We start from the raw sequence: 24,946 nt of genomic DNA, 5'->3' as shown, positions 1-24,946 counted from the left end.
CATTTTGGAACTATGCATAGGAGTGCTTTTTATATAGGATTTGCCCTGTGTGTTAGGAAAATGTGACTTTTGCTTTTTCCTTTTCTGTTTCTCTCTACTCTTATTCTACATTTTCTTTTGGTCATGTCCATTTTTAATAGGTAGTTAAAGTGTTAATTATGTTCACACTCAATTCTGTTTTTCCCAGGCATTTGTACTATATAGGAGGAAACGTTGACTTTTTTAAAAAAGTTTCTTACTAAACTTTAATTTCTTTGAATATTTTGAATGTGCTTTAGGAAAGGGAAAAGTGCTTTCTAATTGTCTGCCACTATAGAATCTTTCTTTAAGATACTCTATTTTTCACACTATGTCCGTCATCTGTAGTAGGATTTATTTTAATTCAAAATACAGTACTCTGAGGACAACGTGGCTCCGTACTAATGTCACATAATAACTTTATAAAGCTTATTTCTTGTTCTTGTCAATATATCTATAAACATATAAATTATTGAATAATTAATTCTCAGAGGTGCGGTATCGTTAAACATCAGTGATACATATCTACTCAAATGTCTGTCTTATGCATTATTTAAGGATGATACTTTATATTACTTTGGTTTCTGTTTGGTTTCTGTGTCTCTGTAGAATCTAGCTTTCTTGTTCTCAGAATACAGGTTAGTAATGGTTTAATTAAATAAAATCTAGTTATTCAGAAATATTCACTTGGAAGCATTTACTCATTGTGATTTGTTTATTCATGTTATAATTGCTTTTTACTTATAAAGTTACTGTTTCAACTGGAAGGATATGAGGTATAAGTTGCCCAAATTAGGATTTAATAAAACTTTACATGCTACCTATTCATTGACTTTTTTTCTATTTTGTAAAAATGCTGAGTTGTAGAGAGGTATTAATAAGTATGTATACATATTGATGAAAAGTGTCATCTTCAGATCTCACAGACACTTGAAAATGGTAAACTAAGATATTTATAACATTAGAATGTATGGTGATTTCTAAATAAAATGAGAAAGCAATAAAACATTTTAAATTTGGAATGATGTTGCATTTAAGTTTGTGATTTGTAGAGGCAAGAAAATTTATAAGGAGGCTGCTGGGGGAGAATGAGGTAGACTCCAATTTAGCTGCTTGTTTTAGTTGTAACCAATACTTCTTTAGTTGCAAATATATTCAGTTATATAATAACTTTACATTGCTATTTCTCTTTTCTTAACCCAAAGGATTTGTGAATCTGTGAATATAAAATTACAGTCACCATCTCATTGTTCATTGGCTTTATAGTAGTAGATCGGCTAAAATAAAAGGCTTTATTTTAATCCCTTTCAGAGTTTTAGACTTTTATCAGATCAAGCACAAAATTAAACAGTAGATTGTTTTCTGCCATAAGAATTCTTAGTTTGCTCAAAAAATTTGCTAAGCAAGCTTTAATGATAAACTCTCATTCTAAATCCACATGCAAATTATTGAAAATATTTACGTATGAACTGCCTTTCCAGTTCTGAAGATTGAAAAAACCTCTTCTGATTGGAGACGACTTTAGCATCTGCTGGTGGATATTCAGGATATTCTCTTGAAATTTGGGTTTTATCTTTTATGTTAACTGCCACCTTAAACTAGGTCTTGCTCTGTTGTATTTGGATGGTACCAAATTGAATGCTTAGTAATAATTAGCACAGAACAATCAGTGGAGTGTATACCTGTTCCAAAACCTATAAAGTTGGCCAAAAAAGATTCTGAAAATGAACTGCAACTGAACTTAAAGGAATTGGTAGAGAAGCTAGAATATTTTTGTTGTGTGGTTTAATTTTCTACATGATTTTAATTAGCAGTGAATTATGTAAATGAAAATACGTGAATGAATTAGGTACTTTAACTCAAATATGTTAAAGTTGGCTTCCAAATTTAGCTTCTTCTATTAAAAAATTTTAACCAGTTTTTATATGTGAAAGTATATGTATATGCATAATTTGTTTATATGAAACATACATGTATATGCACTAATACATGTTTGAGTACATATGTTTGTGTATGTACATGTACGTATGCTGTTTTGGATTAAAGAAAAAACTCTGAATCAGACATTGTTTAATTCTAAGCCTAGATAGTTTTCCTAAACCGTGTTTTCTACGTCTTTATTTTGTGGTGTCACAATAGGTAACCATATCCATTTCCTATACTAAACCCTGAGAATCCTTATTTCTCTGCCTTTTTGAGGTTACCAGGAAACATTAGACATCTTGGAAAAATTCACTGAAAATAGTATTACAAGGATTTTATTAGTAGCTTATTAAGCAGAGGGAGAAGTACTTCTATCATCTGTATTCAGCAAGCAAAATTAATCACGATTAGTTTTACAATTTGAATTATAAGTGGCATAATTTAAAAGGAAAAACTCAGGCTGGGCTTGGTGGCTTGCACCTGTACTCCCAGCACTTTGGGAGACCAAGACGGGCAGATTGAGGTCAGGAGTTCTAGAGCAGCCTGGCCAACATGGTGAAACCCCATCTCTACTAAAAATACAAAAAATAGCCAGGCATAGTGGTATATACCTGTAATCCCAGTTACTCAAAAGGCTAAGTCACGAGAATTGCTTGAACTTGGGAGGTGGAGGTTGCAGTGAATCAAGATTGCACCACTGCATTCCAGCCTGGGTGACAGAGTGAGACCCTGTCTCAAAAAAAAAAAAAAAAAAGGAAAAGGAAAAACTTAGATGGTTTCTTTCTTATTTATAGCTTTCATTTCCATGTGAACCTAATTTTAAAAAAAATTGGGTTCAAATGACTGAAGTGTTGGATGAGTTTTGGAAGTTAACATCTTTGAAAATGATACTTCTATCAGAATTTCTCAAATTCTTCAATGTAGTATGTTGCTCTTTATTTTAAAGACCACATATTAAGGGTTAATTTTCTTCTGATTGGTCTTTTATTGGAATTGCTATTTTTTGTTGATTTTTTTACTCTTTTCTGAATTAAACACAAAAATTCTAAATAAAACAAGCTGTGACTTAGTAATGCCCAGATGAAGTCACACAAGAGACTCTGAACTCAGGTAGCCTTATAGTTCCATTTTATATCTGCTAGTCTTTTCTATAGAATTTGGCAATTACTTCTCAGTTACTAATCCTAGTTTTCTCTTATAAATTAAGACTAATAAGTTGATGCAATGATGAAACTTGCCATTATAGCTGGTAGTTACACTCTTAATGTGCAACACAACATCTCAAACAAAATGTTGTAGATGAGATCAGATAGAACAGAAAACATTGCCTGTGGTTTTTTTCTGTGTATGAAATTAGTGGTCAGGGTGAGGAAATGCTTTGAAAGTGTGTATGAAGTTATTATTTTGTCTTTATGTGAAAAATTTAGAAATTACTGTTACAGTGTTGACAAGAAAATGAGGACAGGAGAGTTTTATATTTATCAAGACGTAATTACAAAGCACATATATATCATGAGTAGTATTTCTCTGGTTAAGACTTTCTTAATGTATCTGAGTTTTTGATGCTTGAATTGATTTTCCTTAGGTTTTCTTTTGTTTTATTACTGGATAAGGATTGACAAAGGAGATATTCTTTGAAGTAATCTGCTTTATTCTAGAGCTTCTTAACTTGAAAGTGTAGTTGGCTATAGAAGAATTATTGAAGGAAACCTGGCAACATTGCTCTTCCTATTAAGCAGTTCGTAGCAGAAATATAATTTGGAAGCTTTAAAATTTTCTTTTCTTTTTTTTTTTTTGAGACGGAGTCTAGCTCTGTCGCCCAGACTGGAGTGCAGTGGCGCGATCTCGGCTCACTGCAAGCTCCGCCTCCCGGGTTTACGCCATTCTCCTGCCTCAGCCTCCCGAGTAGCTGGGACTACAGGCGCCACCACCTCGCCCCGCTTTTTTTTGTATTTTTTAGTAGAGACGGGGTTTCACTGTGTAGACCAGGATGGTCTCGATCTCCTGACCTCGTGATCCACCCGTCTCGGCCTCCCAAAGTGCTGGGACTACAGGCTTGAGCCACCGCACCCGGCCTAAATTTTCTACTTTAAAAAGCAGAGACTCAGGTGAATCTACAATACTTTTAGTCACTTTTATTAGAGTTAGTCTTGGTGTTTTAAAAAAGATTGTATACACTACTCTGTAGCATTTTGGGCTATTAGTACTTTTCCTTGTTACTATTAATACAGAGTCAGAGGACTGTAAAGGATCTTAGAGTTTATATGTCAGTTCCTTATGTTTTGGTAGATTATTTTCATTCATCTGAACAAAAAAGTTACATCCTCTTGCAGCAACCTTGATTTTGTCCTTTATTATTGTTTTGAGTACAAAAAAAAAAATACTAAATTCTATTCTTTGATCCTTTTTGGGGAATGAAAGTAAAATGTTTATTTTGATCAAAACAATAAAAATACTTCATTATGTTTCAAAGGAAGAAGTATTAAAAGGTTTAAGGGCTATATTCTACTTTGCTTTGGTAAAATTAGAATGTGCTTTTCCATCCTTACAACAGAAATACAAGTTGACAGATTCTGGAAAATACCGTGAAGAAAATTAAGTCATCTACAATCTCATCACTCGGAGATATCCACTATTAGTATTTTGTAATTTATTCCTTCCAGTCTTTTTAAATGTACATGTTTATATGCACTTAAAAAAGTAGAGTTAGGATCATGTTATGTGACTTTCGTGCTACTGTTTGAGTTTTGTATCTCGCTTTTTTCACTTAGCAGTCTGAACATTTACTCATGTTATTAGCTGTTCCTTGATTTTTTATTTCTTTTTTTTGAGACAGAATCTCACTTTGTCACCCAGGCGGGAGTGCAGTGGTGCAATCTTGGCTCACGGCAACCTCTGCCTCCTGGGTTCAAGAGATTCTGCTGCCTCAGCCTCCTGAGTAGCTGGGATTATAGGTGTGCGCCACCACACCTGGCTAATTTTGTATTTTTAGTAGAGACGGAGTTTTGCCACCTCGAACCTCGAACTCCTGACTTCAGGTGATCCGCCCACGTCGGCCTCCCAAAATGCTGGGATTATAGGCGTGAGCTCCCACGCCCAGCCTCTTTAATTTGTTTTTAAGTGGCTGCATAATTTTTTGTCACTTAGATGTATGTGAAAGGCAGTACAATATAGTGGACTCTGGAGCCAAACTTCTTGGCTTCAAATGTTTACCACTTATTAACTATGCGATCTTGGGAAAGTTATTGTCTTGTCTTGTGCCTCAGTTTCCTCATTTATCAAAAGATGGCAAAAATAATGCCTACTTCATAGGTTTATTGTGAGGATTATATTTATTAAGCATACAGTTAGAACAGTGTTTGACAATTGTAAACTTGTTATATAATCATCTTTGTCATTTTTGATAAAATATTATATCATTATTTAACCAGTTAACTAACCCCATTGTTAGTCTTCATGTTGTTTCCTGATATTTACTATTGTAATGAACACTGTGCTGAATGTCCATTACATAAGCTTTGTGTATAGCTGCTGTGATTATTTTCTTAGGATAAATAATGTTGACGTGGAATTATCAGTCAAGGGGACTATACATTATTGGGGCTTTGAGATATACTGTTAATTGCTTTATGGAAAGCGCTGGTCTATACTTTATCTGGTAGCGTTTGGGAGGATCGCCACAAGTATTACAAGTTAGAAGTAAATCTAGATGAATTTTATCTGCTCTTCATCACCTGCATAATGCTCAGAAGTTTATCATTGTTATTGTGGGAAGACTACTAGAATATTATTTCAGATAGTTTTGGGTGTGTGAACAGCTCTAGGAATTTTACAGAAACAGGGACAGGTTGAGATATTTAATTTGTCTCTCACTAGTTTGTTGTAAAGAATTCATTGAATCTCTAGACTAGATTATCTGCTTTCTAACATTAATCATTCTTAAGATTCTAATATAAAGCTGGTTAGTATATGCATTAGTTGGAATAGATGTTAGATTCTTTCAAGGAAAGACCCTTCCAAAATCATTGAAATGAAAGAGAAGTTTCTGTTTCTCTCATGAGAACCATTGGGAGTCTAATGGGATCTATTCCTGTCATGATGGATCGATTATGTTATCTTTCACATGTGACTTTCTTGCCTTGTCCAAAGGGCCTGCTGTAGTCATTGACATTTTCCAGCAAACAGGAATGAGGAGGGAGTAGAAAAAATCAAGGACATCTGGCCTTTATCTTCCTGATTGAGATTTGGAAAACATGCCTTTCATTTTCTCCCACCTTTCATTGGCCATACATAATCATGTGACAACTTCTTGCCGCGGGAGAGGCTGAAAAATGTCTCTAACTAGGTAGACAAAAGCCCAGCAGAAATTCAGTGAGGGGAAGATTCTCTTCAGAGGAACACAGAAAATGCTCTTGGCGGTGACTATCTTTGGGTAGTGAAGAACTTTCTTTTATATACTACTTTTTAATTTTCCGATGAGTAATAATTTTTAAATGAAACCGTGAAACAGAACAGCAAATACCAATGTAATTTCCCCATATCTTAGTATCTGGTGGGACTTTCACTGATTGTGTGCTGTTACATGCTCATTAGACTCTTACCTGGTCAGTCTTTATTTTCCTGTTTCTTCATCAACTTTATGGATATATAATTTAGGTACAGTAAATGGCATCTGTTTAATGTATACAATCCAAGGAGTTTTAACAGATGTGTATACCCGTCAAATACCTTAATCAAGATGTGAGTGTTTCTGTCACCTTCAAAAAATTCTCTGTGCCGTGTTGCAGTCCATCTCTCTGGTCATGGACGACCACTAATCTGCTTTCTATCATTATGATTTCCCTCTTCTAGCAGTTGATATAAATGGAGTCATATAGTATACAGCCTTTTGTATGTACTTTTCCTGTAGTGTAATGCTTTTTGAGATTCATGGTACTGCTTGCATGTGTGAGTAGTATGTTCTTTCTTACTGCCGAGAATTCCATTGTATGAGCAGGCTGTATATTGCTTATCTGTTCACCTGGTGATGGTTGTATTGTTTCCCATTTTTGGCTGTCGTGAATAAAATTTCTAAACTGTCTTTTTGAAAACAGTTCTACATCCCCACCACCAAGTTCCAGTAGTTCCCTTTCTTGCCAACATTTTCTTTCATTAGCCTTTAGAATTGTAGACATAATGGGTATAAAATGGTAACTCATTGTGGTTTAAATTTAAATTTCTCTTATGACCAAAGATAATAAGCATCTTTTGATGTGTTTATTGGCCACATCTTTTGATGTGTTTATTGGTTTATCTTCTTTTGTGAAGTGTGTCCAGAAATTTACTCATTTTAAAAATTGAGTTGTTGGTCTTCTTCTTCTTCTTTTTTTTTGAAATGGACTCTTACTCTTGTTGTCCAGGCTGGAGTACAGTGGTGCATTCTAGGCTCACTGCAACCTCCGCCTCCTGGGTTCCAGTGATTCTCCTTCCTCAGCCTCCCAAGTAGCTGGGATTACAGGCACGTGCCACCGCGCCCAGCTATTTTTTTTTTTTTTTCTATTTTTAGTAGAGATGGGGTTTTGCCATGTTGGTCAGGCTGGTCTCGAACTCCTGACCTCAGGTGATCTGCCCACCTCGGCCTCCCACAGTGCCGGGATTACAGGCACGAGCCACCGTGCACAGCCTGGGTTGTTGGTCTTCTAACTGTTGAGGTGTGAGTTCTTTTGATATTTTAAATACAACTTATTTGTCAGATACAAATTACAAATATTTTCTCCCATTCTGTGGCTTGTCTTTTTGTTTACCTAACCAATCTTAATGTCATCAATATCGTTATGATAGATTATTTTACCCAAGTAAGAATAACTTGTCTTTTTGAAAAAAAAAAATGGATAATGAAATCACAACAAAATATGAACTTGTACATTCACTTTTGGAAAGTTCAGCTGATTTGGGATTAGCAAGCAGGAGTGAAGTCTTTAACAATTAATTAAGGCATGTTTTCTTAACTCAGAACTAGATAATCAGATAGCCATGTCAGTAAAATATATCAGTATGTAAATCTCTCTTACAGTTGCCAAGCAATAGAGATATCTGTCTTTCCTTACCAGTTCCCCCCAACTGTCTTCTAAACCAGACTTTCTTCTTATTCCTACCTTTTTCCTTATTCGTCTGATTTAAAAAGCTAGAACAGCATTGCACATACTAAGAAAAAAGACTTGTTCTAAATATTGAAACTTGAAGTTACAAGGGCATAGTGACTTGATTTCCATTGTATCATGAGGATTAAAGAAGTTTTTGGAGCCTAAGATTCTTGGTCTAGGACAGGTGTTGGCAAACCACCACCTGTGGGCTAAGTCCAGCTCTATACCTACCTGTTTTTATAAATAAATAAAATTTGTGTTTATGTTCTGTGTTGTCTATGCCTGCTTTCATGTTACAGTTGTAGACTTGAATCGTTGCAACAGAGGTTATCTGGCCCATGAAGCCTAAAATATGTAGTATCTGACTCTTCACAGGAAAAGTTTTTGGACTCCTTTATTTCTCCTCTAATCTAGGGAGAAACAAGTCCATTAACCCAGGGGTCCCCAACCCCCAGGCCATGGACTGGCATGGATCTGTGGCCTGTTACGAACTGGGCTGCACAGCAGGAGGTGAGCGGGGTGTGGGGAGCAAGCATTTCTGCCTGAGCTCCTCTTCCTGTCAGATCAGTGGCAGCATTCGTTTCTCATAGGAGCGTGAACCTTATTGTAAACTGCACATGCGAGGGATCTAGGTTGCCTGCTCCTTATGAGAATCTAATGCCTGATGATCTGAGGTGGAACAGTTTCATCCTGAAACCATCCTCCATTCCCCTGGATCCATAGAAAAATTGTCTTCCATAAAACTGGTCCCTTGTGCCAGAAAAGTTGGGGACTGCTGCGTTAACCAGTAAGCAGCAGTATAGGGAATAATTTCTGTTTGGGTGAAAACTGAGTCATCACTTATGATTATAAGGGGGGTACTATCCAAGAAATTAGAATTGATCTTAAAGGCCTTCTCTTTAAAAGTATAATAGTATATTCATTGAGATTGCATTATGAACACAATGCTATCTCCATCCGATTATTTTTTGAATAACATTTCTATTATTGAGTACTTCAGTCATATAGAATGTATGTGGTCCCCCAAGTGTCTCTTAAAAACTCACTTTATACATTTACTGCCCATGCATCTCTCTTTGTTCTTATAGCCCCTCTCTGCCCTATGAGTAATACTAAAAAAACAGAAGTCAATGTAGAAGTGCATCTGGCTTGGAGGACACAGAATGAAGGGAAGGTTGAGGAGGTTGGTGGTTAAAGACGAAAATTATCCAAGAAATTTAAGAGACCTCTTTTGTTTTTGATACTTGGAATTGGAAAAGCCCTATAGATGATTTGTTCTAGTAACCACCTCCTTCCAAGATACATATAGGTATCTTTAGAAAAATGAGTGATGTCAAGAATACAACAGCCTGGGCACAGTGGAATTACATGCTGTAATTCCAGCATGTTGGGAGGCCAAGGCAGGAGGTATCACTTAAGCCCAGGAATTCGAGACCAGCCTGGGCAGCATAGCGAGACCCCCATCTCTACAAAAAATTTTTAAAAAGTAAGCCAGGCATGGTGGCGTGTGCCTGCAGCCCCAGCTACTCAGGAAGCTGAGGCGGGAGGATCCCTGGAACCTAGGAGTTTGAGATTGCAGTGAGCTATGATTGTGCCATTGCACTCCAGCCTGCGTGACAGAATGAGTCTCTGTCTCAAAAAATAAAAAAAAAAAAAAAAGGAATGCAATTGGAGTTTCTTAGGTGAGTCCTATTCTTAAAATTCTTATGTGCTCAACTTCGTGTTGTGTGATGAGGATTTTTACTGATAGGATAAGTTAGAGAATCCCATTAACTTCCCATGTCTTCTATCAGTATCTTGGGAATGTTTATCAGAATTTGCCTGCTATACCATTCATGGCTCTAGGCAAACGCTTCAAGTATCCTTGGTGTTGAGTCAGTATCCAATTTTACTCATCTTCCTGTTGCTCATCACTTATTTATTGACCTATAGTTGTTACTTTGAAATATTACTTCAAAAGAATGGTTGTGTGTAATTAACAAATTTTATGAACAATAACAGTCACTATTGAGGATTCAGTAAGACTGCTAAGAAATGCTAGGTATCCTAACTTTTTTTTTTTTTTTGAGACAGGATCTCACTCTCTTGCCCAGGCTGGAGGGCAGTGGCACGAACACAGCTCACTGCAGCCTCAACCTCCTCAGCTTAAGTGATCCTCCCACCTCAACTTCCCAAGTCGTTAGGCCCATGGGCACATACCACCACACCCAGCTAGTGTGTGTGTGTGTGTGTGTGTGTCTGTGCGTGTGTATGTGTGTCTGTGTGTGTGTATGTGTGTCTGTGTGTGTGTAGAGATGAGGTCTCACTATGTTGCCTGGGCTTGTCTTCAACTCCTGGGCTCAAGCATTCCTCCCACCTTACCTCCCAAAATGCTGGGATTACTGGCATAAGCTACTGTGCCTGGCATATCAGCTTTTTGTGTATGTGTCTTTAGAGATGCAGACCCTTGGGCAGTATAATTTTTACAAGTCTGAAATTCCAGTTTGTAATCTTGTTTATTTTGTTAGAAATTGATTTTTTTTCTCCTTAAATCATGACAGAGGCATTCTATCACATATATTTAATTGGTTACAGTTGAGTCATGATGAGATGGCTTCGTTTATAATCTAAATTCATGTGAGAAGGACATATTTCTTTGCTTTCTTCTCTGTTTATTAGAAAAAAATTAGTATTGAAGTATTTTTCTTAATGCAGAATAATATTAAAATAGGGGTATTGTAACGGCACATTTTACTTTGGACCTAAAGTTTAAATATGATGGTTTTAATTCCAAAAGAAATAGTAAAATTGCTGTGTATGCCAAGAAAACTTGTAAAATTTAACATAATCTTTATAAACCAATAGTAATATATATTTATTTCTGGTTGGTTATTTTTTAAGCTGCCTTCAGTAGGTTACATTAGCACATTAAAATACATTTTTAGTGTAATTTTTTTCTGATGTGTTCATCTTCAGAGTAAAATTTGGTACTTCTAAAGTACATAGAATTGTTCTTTTGGAGTGAAGTTGGGACTACTCCATGAGGCCTTATTACAATGTTAGTTTGTTCTGACAAGTGCCATGTGTATTTTTGAGAACCTAAATATGCTTCTGCTTAATAGACAAAAGTCTCTTAAGGAAAAAAAGAAAAGCACTGTTGAAGTCATGTACTTCTGTTAAAATCATAGCCTCCCTTTTAGACATATTTATGCTTCTGCTTAAATTTTTAGATTTTATTACTTGTTAGTAATTTGCATAGAATCATTCAGAGTTGTAAATTTAGGTAGTAATAGAACTACTCAATTCTTCCAACTCTCTGTCTCGAAAAGCTTTTTTTTTGCATTCTTTATGTTTACTTATTTAAAATGCAACTATTTCTATATAAATTTAATATTAGATATTTATACATAAAAGAAAACATGGTAGTATAATGACATATTCTTTTACTGTTTCATTTGAAAATTACAAAGATAATATCTTTAGCTGATTTTGTTACAGATACATATTATTTTTAGTATACCAAGAACAGAACGTATATATTAATAAAAATCCTTTGGAAAGCTTAAATGCTGAGAAATACTACAACAGTTTAAGTTCTACTGAATACAGAATTAACTTATTTCTAAAATATGTATAAAGTGTGTTATGACAATACATTTATGCATTCTGTTCTTACTGAGTTTCCCATGCAGTAACCAAGCCCTTTGCTCTTTGTTAATCTATGATTTAGTCATTTAATGTAGTTAATAATAATTCTGCATTTATGCAATCTGTGATTTTGAGCAGATATTTCTTTTTTCTCTTAATGTAAGTTTAATTATGATAGCACCATTAATTATTGATTATCCAATAAATGAATACAGAACAGAGCATTAAAAACTACAATTAAAAATTTTTTTTAATTTTAAGTGAGCCAGTATTTTTAATTTTCTTTTGGTAGCAACTTCTGTAATTCACCCTACCACTTTAAAAAAATTTTCAGTGATACATCTATGAAGTAGCCAAGTTGACAGCTTGTATCATTTCATTTTAGCTCATTAATCCAGTTTCTATTAGAGGTGCTAAGGATGAATGACTTATGACTTAAAGACGGGTGTGGGGGGCGTCTTAAATAATTCACATGCTGAATAACCTTGAAAAAAGACAGCAAATGAACTGAGCATTTCATAGAAAACCTTTTTTCCCCCAACTTATCTCAAGAATATATTATTCTGACAAAAAAATGTGGCTACAGAAAACACCATAACTTTTATGATCCATAGAACATACTCAAATAATTCAAATTGTTATTTTTTTCTGGTTCTAGTAATTTTAAAGAATGAAGTAATGCTTGAGATGTTCTGTAAACCCTTAGTCATATTAGTACATTATGGAGTCCTTTTACTAGCGTTTTTTCAAGTATTTCACTTAAATAAAAAATCCTTATTGCACACTCTTTGCATTGTAGGCATGGAAAAATCTGACTTTTAGCCTTGCCATTAAGTCAACATTGCCCTTTAAAATTCCTATTTTTGGCCAGGCATGGTGGCTCACGCCTGTAATCCTAGCACTTTGGGAGGCCGAGGCAGGCGGATCACGAGGTCAGGAGATCAAAACCATCCTGGCTAACATGGTGAAACCCTGTCTCTACTAAAAATACAAAAAATTAGCCGGTGAGGTGGCAGGTGCCTGTAGTCCCAGCTACTTGGGAGGCTGAGGCAGGAGAATGGCGTGAACCTGGGAGGCGGAGCTTGCAGTGAGCTGAGGTTGCACCACTGTACTCCAACCTGGGTGACAGAGTGAGACTTCATCTCAAAAAAAAAAGATTCCTATTTTTAACCTCATTAATTCCAGCTAATAAAATTAAAACCTCACAGATACTCAAAAAGCACCCTGGACTAGACAAAATTGTTGCAGAGTTGTACACCTCATTTCATTGCCCTCGTGGAAATTTATATTAATTATTTTATGCTCCCCTTTCATCACCAATATGGCTACCATAGATCCTCAAAGGGGAAGAATACATCTCAGGCAGTATGTAGAGTTTTAACATTTCACTATCAGAAATCATTTGATATTATAAAGTTCATCTTAAGAGAATTCAAAAAATCTATATTCATATGCAACATTTGCAACCAATATGATTTTTAAAGCTTTTGTCAGTTTCATAGTGATACTTGGTTATAGCAATTGCTGTTTCTAAATGTTTCGTAGCTCTCCTGTGGTAGAAACATACAAGTAATGTTCATTAAATAATATAATTTCATGATCACCAGCAATACTAGCTCTTTCAATTCACTGACCTTTCTTAGATACACTTGGACACTTTTCTTCTTAAGAAACACAGCTCAGAATGCAGTCACAGGATTTTGTGGACTTGTAGTTTGAGCTATCTCAAACTTAAGAAGCTTTGCAAATGGCTACTCACCCCCTGCAAGTAGTTGTCAGGTGATTTTTAAACATTAAATTCATTCATATGATCACCTGAATAGAGAATGTGCTGTGGGAAAAAGAAAAAAGAGATTGATATTGCAAAGCTGACTTAAGTCCCTTCCTTTTAATACCTGATTTTGTATGTTGACGTTTTAGCCTACTGTCCAACATTCCTTTTCAACTCACATCATGCTGAATTACATGCAGATCATTGTTTTAAAATTTTTTTTTTTAATAAAGGTTATGGTATATTTTCTTAGGATGTAAAAACTTATGAAATTTAGTATATCATGAAGGGAAAATTCTGAGTATTCTAATGGCTTTTTAAAATAATCATTTATTTGCTAGGTAAGTTCTCTTCTACGCTGTATGAGACTGGTGGCTGTGATATGTCACTTGTGAATTTTGAACCAGCAGCAAGAAGAGCATCCAATATCTGGTATGTGTGAAGTCATATTAGGAGTGTGTGTACTTTCATATGTTTGCCATGTTTAATGTTTTTAAGCCTAGAACTATAAAAGTTAATTTTTTTGTTTTTTATAATTGTTTAATGTTCCTAACTGACAAATAAAAATTATACATATTTATGGCATACAACCTGATGTTCTGAAATACTGTATACATTGGCTAAATTAACATGTATTACCTCACATACTTATAATCTTGTTTGTGGTGAGGACACTTAAATCTGCTCTCTTAGTGATTTTCAAGTATACAGTACGTTGTTAACTGTAGTCACCAGGTCAGATATAAAAGTTATTTTGAAAACATCATTATATTTACTCTAATAATTTGTCATAGTGCATTTGTTTCTAAAAACTTAAGGTAGAATTTTTTTTGCTATGGAAAAAAGAAAGTATTATTTTTAAAACAAAAGCTATTCTGTGTTTTAAAAACTAAATCAAGATATCCCAAAGATCTTACAGGGATACAGTGTTTTCCCACAGTGTCAAATTTAATTGTAAATTTCATGTTCTCTGTATATTGTATAATGTATAAAAGCTAATCAGGACTTACTCTTCTTACAAGTTCTTACATAACTAAGTTCAAGCCTATCAGTTCTCTTTCTTTATGTAATTTTAAAATTTTAATTCCTTCTAAGTGTTTGGTCAGTTACCTTTTTAAATAATCAACTTTCATTTTGTTTAAAATTTCTTTTACTGGCTTTAAGGAAGAATTTCTTAAAATATGTCTCATATGTTACCTTTAGTTTCTCCACCCCCCGCCGAAGGAATTTGTAAGGTAATGAAGTCAGGAGAAGAGCAAATAAATTAGAAATCTTGATCATATAACACAATTACAGTTTTAGAAGGTGTTAAAATGTTTGTTTTCTAAAATTTTGATCTTAATTGCTTATCTATTCAAATTGCACTTTGAAGCCTATTCTTGATTTATTAGCTTTCTTTCCCCTCAAGAGTTATTGATTCTTATTTTAGGACTTCTGTTTAATAATAGATCACATCTATTTAAATGTTAGACATCTATGAGCTGTTTACTTATTTTTTTGTTTTGAGGGACCATTTGAAGCAATAAAATATTGCAGTCATTTAGCTTCACATGCTAAAAAAGTAGAACATATAGATAACTATGCTCTTTAAGCTCTTTTGGTCTAGTTTCAGAATTCACCCTCTCAACAAATTATTAAATTGGACTGTTACCCTGATTCTGTAACAGCGGAAACAGTAGGAGGATGGAGGGGTAGAAATGCTGTTACTATGTTTAATGTAGTTCAAGATAACAATTCCTTACACCATAAATGTGGTAAAGCCTCAAGTTTTGAAATCCAAACATGACTGAACTGTGGAAACTGAATTATGTTGTAGGTTATTACATTATAGCTTAAATTTATTGTGTCTTTACTGGCTCCTGGCAATATGTTTATTGCTTTCTTTGGATTATTTCATTTAAACACTTTCACAAGAACCTTGTGATACAGATAGATACTATTGTCATATGTTACTGAAGAGGAAACAGAAGTATGAAGAGGGTAGGTAACTTGTCCAAGATCTCCTTCAGTTGAAGAGATTTGAATGTAGTCACTGACCCAGAGGCTATGCTCTTATCACAACTCTAGGAAAATGCTATTTTGCATTTTGAAGTTAACATGGAAAAGCGAAGATATGTGAATCTCATGTGATTGTTAAAGGATATATTTTTCTTTCTGTTTGACAAACTGTTTGTTCCCTAAAGTCTTTTTTATTTTATTTTAGTGACACAGATTCTCATGTATCCAGTTCTACCTCAGTTCGATTTTATCCACATGATGTGGTAGGTTTTTCTTTATTTTTACAACATGATAAATTTTCAGATTAAATCTGAAATACGTATTTTTATAGAGATCTATAAAAGCCATAAAATTGATGAAGTTACAAAAAAATGTTTTGAAAATATGGCAAAATCACTTTGCTGTCCTCCAGTTGCTCTTTTTTTCTAAGTCCTTTGATAAGAAACCAAAGTACAAGGTTAAGAAGCCTTGGGATAGAGTATTTTAAGAAGTATTTTGGAAAGTATTTGTCAGTGCTTAGAGATAGAAATGACTGTGTTATATATAGGAAGTAAATTTTCTCAACTATACCCAAATACGTGTCTATAGTGTATTCCTGGAAACTCCATAGGAAAGCAAACATGGGGGAAGATGATTGTTTTATTGTTTTCTACTTTTAAATGGTATGGGAACCTTGAGATAGCAAAATGCTGCCTAGTGCTGTGCCACATACAGTCAACTTTTGATGCTTTCTGAGGAAAAGAAAACTGGTAAACTGATGAATGGATGAGTTGAAGTTAGAAGAAATGTAGTGTAGTAATTTGTATAGCCTCAGGTGAGCTTGCCAAAACAAACAAAAAAACAGAGGGATTTGGAAATATAGTAACAACAATTATGAGAGACTATGGGAAGAAATGAGAGTTGCTGCCATCGTATCCAATGCAGTGGAGCTCAGATTTAACACTGATAATGAGGTTCAAAGCTTAAGGAGAAAAGACTATAAATGTGACAGGGAGAAGAGAAGTCACTAAGGATTCACAGTAAGTGGTTTTAATGGATTCACTAGCATTAAGCATTCCCTGAGAAAAATCTTAAGATTTTAAACACTTTCTAGTCAATTATTTACAAAAGGTTTATTGATTCATTAATTTTGTTTTAGTTGACTTTTTATTGTCACTTTCTATAGTTTCTGGTAATGATAACATATTCATAAAGAGTAGGCTGGGCGCAGTGGCTCACGCCTGTAATCCCAGCACTTTGAGAAGCCGAGGCAGGTGGATCACCAGGTCAGGAGTTCAAGACCAACCTGGCTGAGATGGTAAAACCCCATCTCTACAAAAAATAGAAAAAATATTAGCCGGGCATAGTGGCAGGTACCTATAATCCCAGCAGCTCGGGAGGCTGAGGCAGAGAATTGCGTGAACCAGGGAGGCAGAGGTTAAAGTGAGCCGAGATCGTGCCATTGTACTCCAGCCTGGGTGACAGATGAGACTCCATGTCAAAAAAAAAAAGTGTATTAGAGAAGAAAATTAAGGGACTTAGATAACTGATAAGCTAACTGAGTAGCTCTTGAATTACGAAGATATTTTATTTTGAATAAACAAATAAATATTGAAGATATTTTAAGCCTTTCAGCTGACTTTCTTTTAGCTCTCTCTCCCACAGATTCGGTTGAATAGACTATTGACCATTGATACAGATTTGTTGGAGCAACAGGACATTGATCTAAGCCCTGACTTGGCAGCTACGTACGGCCCAACAGAAGAAGCTGCCCAAAAGGTTAAACACTATTATCGCTTTTGGATCCTACCCCAGCTGTGGATCGGCATTAACTTTGACAGACTCACACTTTTGGCCCTGTTTGATAGGTGAGATTATAATGTGATATTAATGATATGTGCAGATTTTATTTTTAAGGTGAAGTGTCCAGGTTTTTAGGTTATCATGTTGGGAAATGTTTTCTGGTTTTGTTCTCTTGAGATAAAAGTTAAGGTAATAGGGCTTCTAAACATTGACTGTCTTAAATCCATTAAAAATGTTTTGGTTGCAATTTCAATATCTTTATACAAAGAAATTGTTTTTGTTAATCAGTGAGACTCATGCAACTGCTACTCAAAAGCCAAAGAATATGAGGTGTTGATGGTCTTCAGATTATAGGTAATATGATGCAAAGTTCTGTATAACAGTTGTAAGAGGAAACTTCTGTTTCCCTGTTTCTTAACACTGCTATCTTAATGGCAAGCACATGAGTCTACTGTATTACAAACTTGGTGACCAACAGCTGCTTCCAGTCAACATGGAGTAACAGGATTGAATTTATCATCCCATGTGAAACAACCAAAAATAGACAAAGTACATGAAACAGTGGTTTTCAAGACATTGGAGATGAGAAAAAAAGGACAGTGATTCTTGAGAGATGACAACAGATAACATGAGCCCTACAGTTGCCCCAGCTTAATGCTTTGAGAGAGTTTCTGGGCTGCAAGATAGGCAGGGAGAACTGAAGTAGAGTCCAGCCAACTTCCTGAGTTAAGGAGCTAGAACTGAGAGTCCAGGGAGACTATGGCAGTTAGAGCCCATAAGACAGACTGTCAGAGAGGAGAGAGCTGCTTAGAGAGAGAACCTTAGAGATCTGCATTGAGTCACCTCGACTGTTTGGCGGAGTACGGATAAGTTCCTGTATGTGAGGAAACTGTTTGAGGCCAGGGAAAGAACCATGTGAAAAGGAATAGGGGAATAGTTACTGGCAATCACATAGCACTGAGAATAGTATATGTCCCTACCAGCCAGATTGGAAACGTTTATGGTTCATATTTTATGGTGCCTTATGTAGAATAATCAGGAAGATCTTTAAAAGTGGGGAATAATTAGCCCTAGCAGGAGCACTACTTCACACCCACCTAACAAGTCATAAAACCAAGACCTGAAGGGATCAAACGGTTTCCAAGTAACATAAAATCTAAGAAGATTTATGGAAATTCAGAAATACCCAGCTCCCAACAAGTTAAGATTCACAATGTCTAGGATTCAGTCAAAGATGACCAGCTGTACAAAGAAGTGAGAAAACGACCTATAACAAGAATAATAAATCAGTTGAGACTAAACTGTAGCTTGCGTAGATATTAGAATTAGCAGACAAGGACATTAAAACAGTTATAACTGTTTTCCATATGTTTAAAAAGTTAACTATGGACATAGAAGATACTTTTAAAAGTCCCAAATCAAACTTAAAGAGTTGAAAACTATAATCCCCGAGATGAAAAATACACTGGATGGCATTAATGGTTGATTGCACCTTGTAGAAGAAAGGACTCGAAGGCATAGTAATGGAAACTATCCAGAATGAAACAAGAGTCCACTGTACCCGGTGAAAAGAGTATAAAAGCAAAATGAGAAAAAGCTGTGGGACAACTACAAGAGGAAACAAGGAGACAAAAGATTTTGAAGAAACAAGGGTGGAGAACTTTCCAAATTTGATGAAAACTATGAATACACATTCAGGAAGCCCAGTGAACCTCAAAGCATAAAATGCTTGAAGAAAACTACACCAAGGCACACAACTGCTCAAAACCAGTGATAAAATTGTTAAAATTGCAAGAGAAAAAAAAGAGGAACAAGGATAAAGAAGGCATCCTTTTTATTGTTGGAAATAATGAAGCACATGAGTCTACTGTATTACAAACTTGGTGACCAACAGCTGCTTCCAGTCAACATGGAGTAACAGGATTGAATTTATCATCCCATGTGAAACAACCAAAAATAGACAAAGTACATGAAACAGTGGTTTTCAAGACATTGGAGATGAGAAAAAAAGGACAGTGATTCTTGAGAGATGACAACAGATAACATGAGCCCTACAGTTGCCCCAGCTTAATGCTTTGAGAGAGTTTCTGGGCTGCAAGATAGACAGGGAGAACTGAAGTAGAGTCCAGCCAACTTCCTGAGTTAAGGAGCTAGAACTGAGAGTCCAGGGAGACTATGGCAGTTAGAGCCCATAGGAAAGACATGTGAAAAGACAATAGAGGAGCATCTTTAAAGTACTGAAAAGAAAGAAACCCTGTCAACTTACTATTCTATACATAGCAAAAATACCTTTTAAAAACCAAAGTGAAATAAAGACATTTTCAGATCAGAAAAAAATGGAAAGAATTCTTTATGAGCAGCCCCACACTACATAAAATGTTGGAGGATGTCTTTTAGGCAGAAGGAAAGTGATCTCAGATGGAAATATAAGTCTACCCAAAGGAACAAAGATAAATGGAAATGGTAAGTCACTACATGGATAAATATAAAAGATTTTTTCTTATTAGTAAGTTTCTTTAAGAGATAACTATTTAAACGAAAATAACAATGCTTTGGTTTATAACATGTAAAAGTAAAATTTATGATAATAGCATAAAGGCAGAGAGGGGAAAAATAAAAGCATACAATTTTAAGTTTCTTATATGTGAAGTGATATATCATCACTTGAAGGTAGACTGTCATAAATGTATATTGTAAACCCTAAGCTAGACGCAGTGGCTTATACCTGTAATCCCAGCACTTTGGGAGGCAGAGGCAGGAGGATCACTTGAGCCTAGGAGTTTGAGGCCAGCCTTGGCAACCTAGTAAGACTCTGTCTTTACGAATATATTTTTAAAAATTCTTACCAAAACCTACCGTAAGGCAACCACTAAAATAACAAAAGAGTTGTAGCTAATATGTCAAAAAGGAGATAAGATAGATTATAAAAATTACTGTTAATCAATAAGGTAGAGAAAGATCAAAGAATAGATGTTGTCTCATAGGAAACAAATGACAAGATGATAGAGTCAGAAAAAGTCAGAAATTGGCAGATTATATAAAAAAGAACAACACTTAACTCCAAGCTGCCTACAAGGAAGGTACTTTAAATATAAAAACAGAGGATAGTGTGGTGGCTTATGCCTATGATCCTAGCACTTTGGAAGTCTGAGGTGGGAGGATCTCTTGAGGCCCAGTTTTCGAAACCAGCCTGGGCAACATAGACCAAATACTTACTTTATTTTGTACCAAAATAAAATAAAAACAAACAGGTTAAAAGATGGAAAAAGTTATACCATGCTAACATTAACAAAAGGCTTATTGTAGTGACTGTATTAAAGTCAGATAAAGTAGACTTCAGAACAAAGAATATTACCAAGGGTGAAGAAGCCCATTTCGTAGTGATAAGGAGTCAATTAATCCACAGGATTTAACAGTCCTAAATGTTTGTACACCTGAAACAGAGCTTCAGAATTCATAAAGCAAAAGCTAATAGAAGTGAAGAAATAGACCAATCACAGTTATAGATGATTTCAGCACTTCTCTTTAAATACTTGATAGAATAATTATTTAGAAAATCAGTGAGGATATAGTGAACTTGAACAGTATTATCAACCAACCTAAATTGGTTGACATATATGGAACACTGCGTCCATAACAAGAGAATATACATTCTTCTAAGTGCTCACGGAACATTTACTAAGATAGGTCACATCTTGAGCCATAATACAGGAGTTACTAAATTTTAAAAGGTCCACTATCCAGTCATACATAGTGAATTAAATGGTAAATTAATAACAAATAGAACCTTGGAAAATCCCCAAATATTTGGAAACTAAACACTTCTAAATAACCCATCGATTAGAGAAGATGTCAAGAGATAAATTAGTATTTCGGGCTAAATGAAAGTGAAAACACACCATATCTGAATTTTGGGAATGCCACTAACCTGCAGTACTTAGGAAAATTTATAGCACTAAACACCTAGATTAGAAAACAAAGGTCTCCAATCAGTGACTTCACCTTCCACTTACTAGAAGAACAAGAGCACATAAGCCCAAGTAAACAAAAGAAAGGTAATAGTAAGGAACAAAACAATTAAATGAGGAAACAGAAATAATAAAGAAAATCAAGGAAATGAAAAATTTGAGAACATCAATTGATAAACCTTTAGCCAGCCTGGTCAGAAAAAAAAAAGAAGAGGAAAGACGTAGATTACCAATATCAGGAATGTGAGTTATGTGATACGACTACAGACTCTACAGGCATTAAATGATAATTAGAGAATGATATGAGCAGCTACATGCAAATAAATTCAACATTGGGCAAATGGACAAATTTCTTCAAAGACAAATTATGAAATTTCATTCTGAAAGAAATACATGACCTTAATTGTCTTACATCTATTAAATAAGTGGAAATTGTAGTTTAGAAACTTTCCCACAAAGAAAACTCTAGGCCCAGATGGCATCAAAATAATATTCAAATGAATGAAATGGAGAAAGGATAGCCTTTTCAACAAATGGTGGTGGGACAATTGGATTTCCATTGGCGAAAAAATAGAGATGGACGCAGAGGTGTGTGCTCAAGAGGCTAAGGTGAGAGGATTGTTTGAGGCCAGCCCGGGCAACATAGCAAGACCCCATCTCAAAAATAAACAGAAATAAAGAACTTGTAGCCTTACCTTGTGCCACATTATGAAAATGTATCATAGGCTTAAATGTAAAGCCTAAAACAAAACTTCTAGTAAAAAAAAAGAAAACATAGGAGAAAACTCTTATGAACTTGGATTAGGCAAAATTACTTGACTCTGACACCAAAGCCAAGATCATTAAAAAAAAAAATTGATACATTGGACTCATCAAAATTGAAAATTTTTAAAACTCCAAAGACAATACCTGTTCAATGACAAGGGAGGCACTATTCAGGCAGGCCCAGAATTGAAAAGAGGTCATCAAATTTTAGCAATCCTGAAATTGCATAACTACCACCTAAAATCAAATGGAAATGCCAGTAATTTATTCATTTAGAAATACTGGAAATACTGTTGAACTTTTTTATCTGGTAGAACCATTAAATGAAATAGTACAAAGATGTTTATGAATTTTATTTTTAGGCCCAGTTGATTGTGATAAATATGGAATTGGGTTAATACATTTGTTAAGTTTTTTTATGATTATAAAAGTAATTCCTTACCTATTGTAGAAAATTTAAATATGTACAAAGTTTTGACAGAGGCAAACCATAATTATTCCATGGAGAGAAGCATTATTAGTAATATCATTTTTGGTATATTGTCTTTTTTAACCTCTATGTTTAATTTTTTAACAGCAGAACTTCTATCCTGCTATGCCCGTGGTTTTGTGTCCTGCTTTCTTTATGTATGAGATGTGCTGAGCATTTTTTCATTTTTTAATAGTCTTTAAAAATATGACTTAAAAGTATTTTAGGGAAATACTAAAGGATGTATTTGTATAACGTTTTGTGAATAAAATTTCCAAAGAAGTAATGAGATAGATTCTTGTGTGTGTATGACATAAAAATAATCTTCATTGCTATATATATCTCTCTCGAGCATCATATTGTTTCTCTTACAATGTCAGTTTAATGAAGTATAGAATTGTCTTAGCAAGTTTAATAGAAGCCGATAGAAGTCTTTGTCACTACCTTCATTTTCAAGATATGTAAGAGCTCATATTTAAATAATTCTAATAAGTGAGTTTTCTAATTCTTTCAGATTACTGAGAGATGGGGGAAGTGAAATCACTTAGTGCCAGAATTTTGTTACAATTTTGCCATGTAACAAATGTTTTAAATTTAATTTTCTAGAAACTCTTTTGAGATTTTGGCTTTTAAACATAATGTGATTCTTTGTGTACATGTTTTATTTGCCATCCAAGTTTGTTAACTATTTTGCAACAAATAGAATAGAAAAGCAGATATTAAGGAGAGTAACATTTTTAAAATAGAAATTTAAAACTGTATTATGTAATTGGAACTCGCTGTAGCATGTTTTATTTGTATATAAGAATTCATGTTGTGTCCACATGAAACTAGTTTGTTTTCAGTATGCTCTAAAACCTTGTTCAAACTCAGCACCAAAAAGACATCTTGGCATATTAGGAACTTCATATTTATGTCTTCCCTTTTTTCCATTTGGTTAATTTCTTATACTTACGATATACTTACTCATAAGTTTTTCTATCTGTAGAAATCGTGAGATCCTGGAAAATGTGTTAGCTGTCATCCTGGCTATTCTCGTGGCCTTTTTGGGATCTATTCTTCTCATACAAGGATTCTTCAGAGATATCTGGGTCTTCCAGTTCTGCCTTGTCATAGCCAGCTGTCAATACTCACTGCTTAAGGTACCAGCATCTCATCTTTTATGCTATGGAATTATATTTGTGTTAAAAGGCAGAGGATTTTGTAGTAATTACTGAATTATAGTAAGATAATTATTTTTAGGCTTACTTTTCTTGGATGTTTACATAAGATTGTGTAGAGAGCCAAAGGGGGATATAAACCTTAAAAATAATTGTATGTAAATTAGAACTTCCTAAAAACAAGTTTTTTATATTAAAAGAAACTGTATTTGTTTTGTTTGTTTTGTTTTTTGGAGATGGAGTCTTGCTGTGTCGCCCAGGCTGCAGTGCAATGGCACGATCTGGCTCACTGCAGCCTTCGCCTCCCAGGTTCAAGCAATTCTCCTGCCTCAGCCTCCTGAGTAGCTGGGATTACAGGCACATGCCACCATGCCTGGCTTATTTTTGTGTTTTCAGTAGAGACGAGGTTTCATCATGTTGGTCAGGCTGGTTTCAAACTCCTGACCTCGTGATTTGCCTGCCTCAGCTTCCCAAAGTACTGGGATTACAGACATGAGCCACCACGCCCGGCCTAAAAGAAAACTGTATTTGTTAAAATAAGAACTAGCATTCTTTTTTTTTTTTAAATAGTAGTAGATTTTTTTTTTTTTTTAATACTTTTAGTTCTGGGATACATGTGCAGATTTGTTACATAGGTATACACATGCCTTGGTGGTTAGCTGCACCCATCAACCCGTCATCTGCATTAGATATTTCTCCTAATGCTATCCCTCCCCTACCTCCCCTCCTCTGACAGACCCCAGTGTGTGATGTTCCCCTCCCTGTGTCCATGTGTTCTCAGTGTTCAACTGCCACTTATGAGTGAGAACATGCAGTGTTTGGTTTTCTGTCCCTGTGTTAGTTTGCTGAGAATGATGGTTTCCAACTTTATCCATGTCCCTGCAAAGGACATGAACTCATCCTTTTTTATGGCTGCATGGTATTCCATGTTGTATATGTGCCACATTTTCTTTATCCAGTCTATCATTGATGGGCATTTGAGTGGGTTCCAAGTCTTTGCTATTGTGAACAGTGCCACAATAAACATACATGTGCATGTGTCTATAGTAGAATGATTTATAACCCTTTGGGTATATACCCAGTAATGGGATTGCTGGGTCAAATGGTATTTCTGGTTCTAGATCCTTGAGGAATCGCCACACTGTCTTTTGCAATGGTTGAACTAATTTATACTCCCACCAACGGTGTAAAAGCTTTCCTTTTTCTTCACATCCTCTCCAGCATCTGTTGTTTCCTGACTTTAATGATTGCAGTTCTAACTGGCGTGAGATGATATCTCATTGTGGTTTTGATTTACATTTCTCTAATGACCATTGATGATGAGCTTTTTTTCATATGTTTTT

General features: G+C 35.1%; 1 protein-coding gene across 2 annotated transcripts in view; it reads left to right on the top strand.

Annotated features, from left to right (window-relative positions):
* Positions 1 to 24,946, top strand: part of PCNX (pecanex homolog (Drosophila)) — a 211,816-nt gene that overhangs the window by 81,803 nt on the left and 105,067 nt on the right. The window contains exons 9-12 of one of the 2 annotated variants that reach the window (XM_011949638.1): positions 13,803 to 13,893; positions 15,665 to 15,722; positions 17,089 to 17,306; positions 23,432 to 23,585. In XM_011949638.1, the coding sequence (XP_011805028.1) occupies positions 13,803 to 13,893; positions 15,665 to 15,722; positions 17,089 to 17,306; positions 23,432 to 23,585 (521 nt within the window). The remainder of the gene's footprint in view (positions 1 to 13,802; positions 13,894 to 15,664; positions 15,723 to 17,088; positions 17,307 to 23,431; positions 23,586 to 24,946) is intronic. The other variant, XM_011949639.1, reaches the window with a different exon arrangement.

Source organism: Colobus angolensis, unplaced genomic scaffold (assembly GCF_000951035.1).
Source record: "Colobus angolensis palliatus isolate OR3802 unplaced genomic scaffold, Cang.pa_1.0 Scaffold3, whole genome shotgun sequence".
NCBI lineage: Eukaryota > Metazoa > Chordata > Mammalia > Primates > Cercopithecidae > Colobus > Colobus angolensis.
The sequence above is the reverse complement of the archived record's forward strand: the minus strand, read 5'-3'. Positions and strand labels throughout refer to the sequence as shown.